Below are 9276 nucleotides of genomic sequence, written 5' to 3'. Positions count from 1 at the left end.
ATACAACGATAAGCTCCTAAAATTTAATTTTTTTTTTTTTTTTTTTTTTTAATATTTATTTATTTTTGATTTCCTTTCAAAGCAACCGGTCTGTTTCAAACAGTGACAAAAAAATAAATAAATAAATAAATAAATAAATAAACAATTAAATAAAATTGAAATTAAATAAAATTGAATTAAAATTTAAAAAAAAAAAGAGAATTTTTACCGAAAATTAACAACGGAGAGGGGGAGGGGTGGGGGGAAATTGCTTTTAATTTTGTTTTTAAACTAAGGTTCACAAGAAGCCCTATGACTGAGAACCAAAAGGTCTTGGCAGGTATATTAAATAACTGCTATGATTTTATATTTCCCAGGGAAGGCGTTCTAGAGGCCTGCGCCACTCAGCGGGGAATTTTTGAGGCAACCCGTCTCAGGAGACCAAAAGCCAAAGAAGCAATGGACCTGGTGTTACTGAGTCTGTACTGCCATATACCTCCGTCACGTGGGCTGGAGATACGCACCCTAGAAATTCTGCAGGACCTCGATGGACCATTCATAAAAGCCAATTACCGAAATCGCAATGTCATCCTGCTGCACTCTTCTGGGGCCATTACTTTACACCTTCAACTCTACAAAACTTGGAAGTTTAATGGTCACGAGCAAATGGAACTGGAGGTAACAATGACAATAATTTAATGCTAAATAATTTCCTTAACATATTTCAAGCAAATTGCTATTTACACGTAAAAAATAGAATAATAATAATAATAATAATAATAATAATAATAATAATAATAATAATAATAATAACAACAACAATATTTATACAGGGAGCCCACACCACGAAAGTGATATTTAGTGGGGCCCTGTAGATTGAGAAAAAAAAAATCAAATTAAAAAAAAACAAACTTCCATGCACAATGAAAGTCAAAGTTAATGCTATTTTTATTTACAATAAAAACTCACATGATCACATTCTGACTAAAAAATATTTGGAACTAAAAATAAGTCCGACTCTCTCCCTAGGCTGGAAGTGAACTAGCAAAGTTGGTGCACGACTACGTCAAGATTCACCGAGCTGAACTTTGTAGTGGTGAGGAGGATACTGGCATTCTTCTTGTGGTGAGTGGCAAATCCTTTGCTTTTATAATCTTTCAATTAAGGCCTTAAGGCCACTGTTCGGATGAAACGTTATTTTCCAAAAACAAGAGATCGCCACCCACAAAATGTCAAACTCATTTCATTTGATCTTTTACAGCTATTTCCCTTTGTCATGGGGCTAAAATATCTTTCGCTTTCTCTATTGCAGAATGCAAATGGCCGCCCATTCACAAGCGCTGCCTTCTCACAGCACATCAAAGGCATGTTTCTCAAACTAACTGGTTGTGCTGTCAGCATCAATTCGCTGCGATCAGCTTTCATCACATGGGCATACAACCGCAGGTAATTAGACCACTGGTCACAGCTTACTTTTTTGAACTACGAAACCCTGGATTTATTTCGCCCATTAGTAAGCATTAGTAAGCATCTTGGACAACCAAGACTTGAAGTTAAACTGAAGTTCTGCAGGAAACAAACTTTCTACGCCTTGGCTTAGAATCAATGAATGAATGAATCAATCAATAAGCCAACCAATCGAACAATCAATCAATCAATCAATCAATCAATCAATCAATCAATCAATCAATCAATCAATCAATCAATCAATCAGTACAACAGGGAAGTTCCAGTTACGTAAAAGTCGACCATTTCCAGTTTGTTTTCTTTCTTTCCCAGTGAGCTTTATAATTGACAACATTAATTTTTCTCCGCAGTGACTGCACGGAGCAAATGAAAGACAGCCTCGCGAAGGCACTCCGCCATTCCAGAGAGATGGCCCAGAACACCTACGACAAACGAACCGCGGTGGAGAAAAATACGATGGCTGTGTCCTTAGCCAGGAAGGCAGCAGAGGAAGGAGAACAATCGACAGCCGCGGCTGTTGACCAGGGTGATGACGTCATCAAGGTCGGCGACTTTGTTGCAGTGGTCGAGGCGGAAAGTACCCTTCAACAGCCCAGGATTCTGCTAGCGCGCATACAAGCCTTTGTTCCTGACAGGATGGCAGCCCTGCTGTGGTTTAAGTCGGACGGTGGCAATCTTTACAGCTTACATTTGGATGGTACATGCTGGTCAGAATCCCTGGACTGCCTTGTTCCCGTGTCCGTCAAAGCCGCCAAGGGCAGGACGCACTCCTATCGCATGCTGACAAGTCCGAGGACCGTACACAAGCAGGTTCATCCTGAAGAGGACTGAAAGAAAAAAAAAAAAAGAAATTAACAATCCTTGATGGCTTTTGCAGGGCAAAATGCTATTTAATGTTTGAACTGTCGATTCAGTTTTTAGGATGCTCGCTATGCCAATTGCAGTTTTCGGTCTCTCTGTTTTTTTTGTTTTTTTTTGGTTTTGTTTAGCTTTTTTTTTTTTTTTCCCCCGAGGCGAGCAAGCGTGTACTTAAGGCCAGTGTCGTTTTTAAATAAACTGATTTGGAGGAGACAAACGCGTGGTGTTGGAATATATATATTGTCACATCTATCGTCTGAAATAAAAGAACCTCATTTTCAAACTGAGATGAACGAAGTATTCCGGTCTCTGAGTGTCTGTCGAGGCTCCCAGATTGAAAATGAGGTATTTATTTCGCTGGCTGATTCTATGCCGAACTGGTTTCCAATTTTTCACAAACCCGTGGGGTCGGGGAAATGGGAATAGAGATTTTCATTGCGGTCAAATACCATACGCTTTATTCGTCTCAATTTTTGTTTGCTTTCAATGCTAAATTTTAAATAAATTCGTTATAATTCCACTCATGTGATCGGCTAAAAATTTAAGCATTTACAAAGATACGAAACTCATAAATCGGGCCCGGAAAATTTCGAGTTAATTTGCTCTTCGGATGGAACCCTAACCCTAACCACAACACAATTTACCTTCGCTAAAGTCACCTGCACAGCTGTCTGGGTTAGGCATCTCCACTTTATACGGTTCGAGCCTCACGGAATCTGCTAGAATCCACCGTTTGAAAGGCTAAACTCGGGTCAAAATTTCACCCTCTGAGGGATCTTTCCGCCATCTTGGATTTCTGGGGGCCGAGCGCGGGCTGGACGCTAGTCCGCTGTTTATCAGGTCGCGCCATGTTGACATTTGCATCTGGGCTGCTTGTGAGCCTACAATCGGAACTTCTCTGGCGGTTATTAAGCCATCCCAAAGCAAGATGAAGCCCTTGTTCGTCAGAAGACACGCCACTGCTGTCACGAAGCCCAGAATTTCTTTCCTTGCAGCGAATGAAGGTCGAAGTCGGGCGGTATAAATATCTCCCTTGTGGACAAACTGGGGTGCGGTAAGCGAATTCAAAGCTCATTTGTATAAACTTACATCTCTCTATGCTGTGGCGATGTTTAGCGATCGCTAAACAGAAACTTTTTTTTTAAGGCTCACCGACTCTAGGCTCGGCTTTGCAGTTGCTTGCCCAGAACTCGAACTTTCCTTGCGAATGAAATCTGAAATCTGAAATCTGAGTGCTGATTCAATTAGTGACTTGCGCTAGCTAGCTAGCTAGCACGTGGGCGGTTCGCGAACCGATATTTAACGTATGTAGCTACAGTCTACTCCCGAGATAACTCGAACCTTGAAGGCAAATTGAAAACAGTTATCGAGTTATCGAGGGTACAATTGTCTAGAAAATACACGGCTGTCGGGGTGTTTTATTCAGTTTGATCAAAGTGTAAGCTTAAAGTGTGACTGTTTAGGAATAATCTTAACGTTAAACTCCCAACTCCTCAAAAGTAGCGGTGATTCTGTACACGAATTGACTCTCTTCATGGCTTTTTGGGGAATTTTTCAGCCGATCACTTCCCAATGTTTATGAAATAAGCATCATTTCATTTAATAAATAAGATCAGTTTTGCAGAATGAGTTAGAATCCTAGCTTAGTCCCTACGAATTCATTCTTCCAGTATCAGTCAGTATATTGGGCTTCAGGATGTACCATGACAAGCTTGCGGTGGAAAGTCCGATTTAAAAAAAAATAGGGTGTATGCAATATTCACAAAGTCAGCAAGATATGTAACAGGAACAATCCGTTAAGACTTTGTCTGTTTACAAGCGAGTTTTTTGTATGTTCTAACCCTTTTCTGCGTGTAGAGAAATGGAGTTCACTTCTGCAATGTCATTTGTTTACATATAAAGCTGATGTCATGCTTGCAGGTTAGACGTTCATCGACGTAGAGACCTGCGAATTTGGTCCGATTAGCTTGGCCAAGTTTTTTCTGTCTAGATTTAAAGATAGTGCGATCAATTAGTTTTTTTGGCATAAATTCTAGTGAGCAAAAACAGCATTTTTGAATGTCATTTATGTAGAGCAGGAGGAGAAGTGGTCCCAGAACAGAGCCTTGAGATACAACACAATTTACATGTTGTAGTCTGCTAGCTAATGTCAGTAGTTTGTGTACAATTTGATAAATAGGAGAAAAACCACTGATGGATAATTCCGCGGAAACCGTAATAATTTAATTTATCGACTAACATGGGTGCAGATTAACAGTATGGAAGGCTTTTTTCAAGTCAATCGCAATGATCTCTCATTTCTTACTCAAGCGCACGAGCGATTTCGATTAGGTATTTACACTTGTCAATTTGGTAATAATAATAACAATAATAATAACCTTTATTTGTGCTTTTTCTCAATTGACATGTTGATTCTTACGATCTTTTAGTGGTGTATATTAATAGACAGAATTACATTTGTGTGAAATTAAGGTTTGTTAGAGAGATACCGAAGAAATCTAAACAGGACAACCTGAATGAAAGGAGAACAAAACCAAAAAAAAAAAAATCAATCAATCAATCAATAATAGACAGATACAATAATTAGATAGTTACAGTACATACTATTATATTGGATCATTAGACAGAACCTGTAGTTTTTGATTGACAAGACATCAGGCGGGCCTTGAACCTGTTTTAAATTTTTTTGTTCTTTTCAATGCCATGGGGACAGTTTCCCATATGACAGAAGCAGAGTACTTGAAAGTAAATTTGCCTATGTAAGTTCTAACTTGTGGTCGGTGGAAATTAAGCTTGGCGGAATTATGAAGAATTTTAAAGCACTGTGTTATTGTTACTAGTGAGAAATGAGCGGAAAGAAGAATTTACAGCAGGGTCAGCAGACTAGGACCAATATTATTTTGTTAAACTTCATTTTACAATTTCCTAGTTCATTTAAGATCCTCTTTTGCACTATCAAACGCTTGGCAACACTTATCAGGTGGTTCAGTTTGTTTTGACCGCTGAAAGACTATCTCACTTGACTAGTTAGCAAAAGCCGCTCAGATTTTCTCGCTATTGTGGCCTTCAAATGTTTCAGATTCTGTAAATCAAGTCACTACTTAATCAACAAAGCTTCCTTCAATACGCAGGCCGCATTCAACACTAGATGCCGCGCGCAAGCAAAGCCTCAGCTTCGGGCTCTTGTGCTGACAGTTTGCCGAATGCCAGCTGCTAAACCCCTGCAAACCCCAACTCTCTCAAAATAAGATGTGTTTTTTGTGCAGAAAAAAGACTCTGTCTACAAATTATTATCAACAACAAAATCTCCTTTTTTATTATGAAAATCCCACTACAATTATAGTACAATAATATTATAGTATTTTTCTCAAGCCTGCTTTCTAAGCCCCAGCGGTTAGAAATATTTACGGTTAGGCTTTTCTATTTGCCATAATTATTATAGTTGATCTTTGAAATTACAAAAGGGCACACAACAGACTTGGTGGTAAATTAATCCTACCTGCAGCTAAAACTATCCTGCACAACAATCAAATGCAGCAACCTTGTTGCCCTAAATTATTATCGCCCTAAAAGTCTGGTTATAATATTTTTAACTTGCTTATGCAACAATAACAATCATGCTAGTTGGTAGTATGGACTTAAAGACAGCACTTAGAATCCAAGACAACAATGAATAATAATAATACTCATTATTATTATTATTATTATTATTATTATTATCTGTAAGGACAACCGATACGACTCTAATACTCAACTTGAGCTACAAAATGTCAAGTGTAAGTGATTTCATCTTCTCTTTGATAAAAAAAACAACAACAAAACAAAAAGCAACCGTCTTTCCACCTACAAAACTTCTAAATTGCTTTGTCTCTAAAGTCAAAACATTATCCAATTATCGGTTAGAAATGTATTCAGTCTTGGTCAATGCTCAAGCACAGCTCGGACCAGGTCACTCCTGTTTAAGAGACCCAAAACCCACATCTTTTCTTTTGTTTGGGATATTTGCCTTACTTCCAACTTGCTCTATAAGTCAATACTTTATCAAGAAAGCCTCCGTCAACGGGCAGGCAGACACCAATGAACTACGCGCGCCAGCCAAGACCCAGCTCTGGCCTCAAATGCAGACAGTTTGCCGAATGTCAACGACTAAACCCCTGGAAACGCCAGCTCATGCAAACTCTGACACAACTTTCTTTCAAAATATATATCTACAGCAAATTCCATCTTGCTCAAAGCTCTGCCTTTGTCAAACAATTATTATTATTATTATTATTACAACATCAAACAAAAAATTCTCCTTACTTCCTTACAGTAAAACTACTGATTAGAGAACTTAGGGCTTCACGGGCTGATTACAACTAGCTGTTCATTGTCTTAGTGTTCACATCATGCCTAGCTGCTCTTAATAATTTTTGCACTTCATTTTAACTTACAGCCGAGGCTGCTCCTTCAACTGACGCTGGTTCAACTGAAGCTGGTTCAACTGACGCTGGTTCAACTGACGCTGGTTCAACTGACGCTGGTTCAACTGACGCTGGTTCAACTGACGCTGCGGCTGGTTCAGCTTCAGCGGACCCAAAGATTGCTTCGTTGACCTCTCTTTCCTCTTCACGATTATCTGTCTGCAGAAACCACAGCCATCTGTTACCATCTGGAACGCACCTACGCCGCATGAAAACCAAAGCTGCAAGTTGGCTTCGGCGGTCTCCATGGTAACCAACTGCTGTCGCCACTTTCGACAAATTGGACCAGACATTACCCCACCCTCGTTCAAGATTAAGGAATAGCAGGTGTGGGCACAGCATAACCAGGAAACCGACATTGGCCACATTTCGGAGTCTGGTCGTTGAACAACTCAGTAATTCGCAGAATGCCTGAACAAGTACTTTCCTGCGGTCTTCTGGAACCTCGCCCGAGTTCAACTGATGTGCTATGAAAGGGCTCAGCTGTAACATGGCAGTCAGACGTTCATTTCGCTTCATGCCAAGTGCGATTAGTGTAGGTTTGTCCAGTTTGTTCATTAAAAGGCAAACGCGACAATCCGCATTTCTGCAACTGCTGCTCACTGTGGAAACGCTTCCGCCTTCCTCATCCACGACACGATACACGCAGTTTTCGTCAGGCTCTGGGCCTTGGCTGGAAGCAGTTATGGCCTCACCCAGGCACATGCAGTTAGCTTTACAAGCCTGCCATATTTCTTGCACGCCACCATTCACTGTTGTTGTACGCAAGCCCTGGTATGCACTTCGAGCTGATTCCACGTTCAAGTCTACTGCTGCTGAGCTGACGTCAACCTAGAAAAAACAACAGACAGCAATGCAATTAACACATAGAATCAATTTTGGAATGCACTGTGACGTTGCACTCTTTACCATCACACAGAAAATTAGGTTTTCAATGAGCAATTTATTGTCTTTTTCTCACAATGCAAAGTTTCACTGAAGTAATTTTATTTTAAGTGACACTCCACCATAAGAATAAGACAAAAAATTGTATTTTGGTTACAGTGCAGAACATCTGAATTCTTCTTTGAATGGAATCTTGAAGATTTCTAGAAAAATCTGTCCCTAAAATGATCCAAATTCCAAGTTCTTGGGAAAATTATTTTTGAAACACTTTGTTGTAATGTAGACAACAATTAACTGTCAACTACAATGTTCAAAACTGACATGTTGATTTTAAAACAGCCTGTTCAAATTTCAAAATATCGTGTCGTACTCTTACCTGATTCTGGACACTGCAGGGCTGGTTCTCTTGCAGAAACTGTTGCAGCCTGTTCAGCGATGCTTCATTTGGTATGCGAGTACCTGCAATTCCTGGGAAAGCTAAGAGCGTATCTCTGGGGCTAACAGTGGAAACTTCCTGGCTTTCTCCTTGCTGAGCTTGTGAGGCTACCTGGGGTTCCTGTCTGGAACTTGTGGAGCTGCTGGCTTGGGAAGTACTTGGTGCAACAACGCGTCTAGGTACAGTTCGTTTCCTTCGGTGGAGACCTGAACTTCCACTGGGTCTTCGCTCTGCTGCGGCCACTTCCTGTTCTCTTTCTTCAGTGGTTTCAGAACTTCTGGACACGTACAATAAAAGCATATTGGCAATGTGCGTCCTGACTGCCTTTTCATGACCACTAACATCCGGTCCGGGCATAAAATCTCCGGTCTCATCGCGTGTGTCCCATGACACCGACAGTTCTGCTGATTCATCCGAGCTGCTTTCAGACTCTCCAGAATCTTCCTGTGGGGCAGATGTCAGCAGTTCATTCCAGTGTGCTGAACTACTACTCCTAAGGCCTTGAATGTTTTCCCTACTCAGTGGTGTTATTGTTAGAAAGTCCAGTCCAAATCTTGCCATCAGGTCGACCAATCGAGCAGGCTTATCGCGTTTCCCTGCATATCGGATTGCTGTAGTACGGGCAAGCATCAATTCTGCTGTGGTTAAGCCGAGACCCTCAACCATTTTCCGTGAGACAAATGCAGCAATGTCACCTTCGAAGGTAAGAAGTTGACTTAATATGAATTATTATTAGTAATGGTAATAGGACTGAGTGGAGTACGATTCAGGGAGTAATTGGGCGAGTAACTTCAAATCGGCCGAGCAATCTCAGTCTTGGAATATGCCCAATCAATTGTATCAAACAAGCTGTCAAAGTCTAAAGAAAAATTGTCTGAATAGGAGTCACTGGACCAGTTAGTTTCCTCCATTTTTCTTTTCCAGTTGAAGCTGGACAGCTTACCTGGTCACAATTTTTTCATTGATTTTGATTGGTTATCATGTGCCATGTAGTGAAATTTCATTGGCTGGTGGCATTTGCTAGTTGATTGTCATTGGTTCTTTAGCTGTCCGATTTGACCTGTCCAATTACAAGCTTCTAGTAACCGGACAGGTCAAATCGGACAGTTTTGGAGTTACGTAGCAAAATTAAGCTATAAATATGGGCTGTTAAGAACCAATCATTTTGTTATTGACACATTGTTGTTG

General features: G+C 40.4%; 2 protein-coding genes across 2 annotated transcripts; one reads left to right on the top strand and one right to left on the bottom strand.

The window, feature by feature from the left end:
• Positions 1-356: 356 nt before the first annotated feature.
• Positions 357-2277, top strand: LOC146452909 (uncharacterized; the record flags this gene model as incomplete). Its single annotated transcript, XM_085097749.1, has 4 exons — positions 357-657; positions 1009-1075; positions 1146-1425; positions 1797-2277. Coding segments are annotated over 4 exons (1129 nt in total), but the record flags the coding sequence as incomplete, so codon positions are not given.
• Positions 2278-5408: 3131 nt separating this feature from the next.
• Positions 5409-8789, bottom strand: LOC146452908 (uncharacterized). Its single transcript, XM_085097590.1, has 2 exons — positions 8029-8789; positions 5409-7598 (listed from the first exon to the last, which is right to left on the bottom strand). The coding sequence occupies exons 1-2, from the start codon at positions 8752-8754 to the stop codon at positions 6729-6731; spliced, it is 1596 nt and encodes a 531-aa protein (XP_084953716.1). The 5' UTR covers positions 8755-8789; the 3' UTR covers positions 5409-6728.
• Positions 8790-9276: the final 487 nt, after the last annotated feature.

This window comes from Pavona decussata, unplaced genomic scaffold, assembly GCF_977016875.1.
Source record: "Pavona decussata unplaced genomic scaffold, jaPavDecu1.1 SCAFFOLD_366, whole genome shotgun sequence".
In the NCBI taxonomy this organism is placed as follows: domain Eukaryota; kingdom Metazoa; phylum Cnidaria; class Anthozoa; order Scleractinia; family Agariciidae; genus Pavona; species Pavona decussata.
The sequence above is the reverse complement of the archived record's forward strand: the minus strand, read 5'-3'. Positions and strand labels throughout refer to the sequence as shown.

Coding starts and splice junctions, on each gene's coding strand:
- LOC146452908 (XM_085097590.1), bottom strand. CDS start 8,754: ATGGTTGAGGGTCTCGGCTTAACCACAGCAGAATTGATGCTTGCCCGT. Junction 7,599..8,028: donor CCTGCAGTGTCCAGAATCAG/GTAAGAGTACGA, acceptor TGTTTTTTCTAG/GTTGACGTCAGCTCAGCAGC.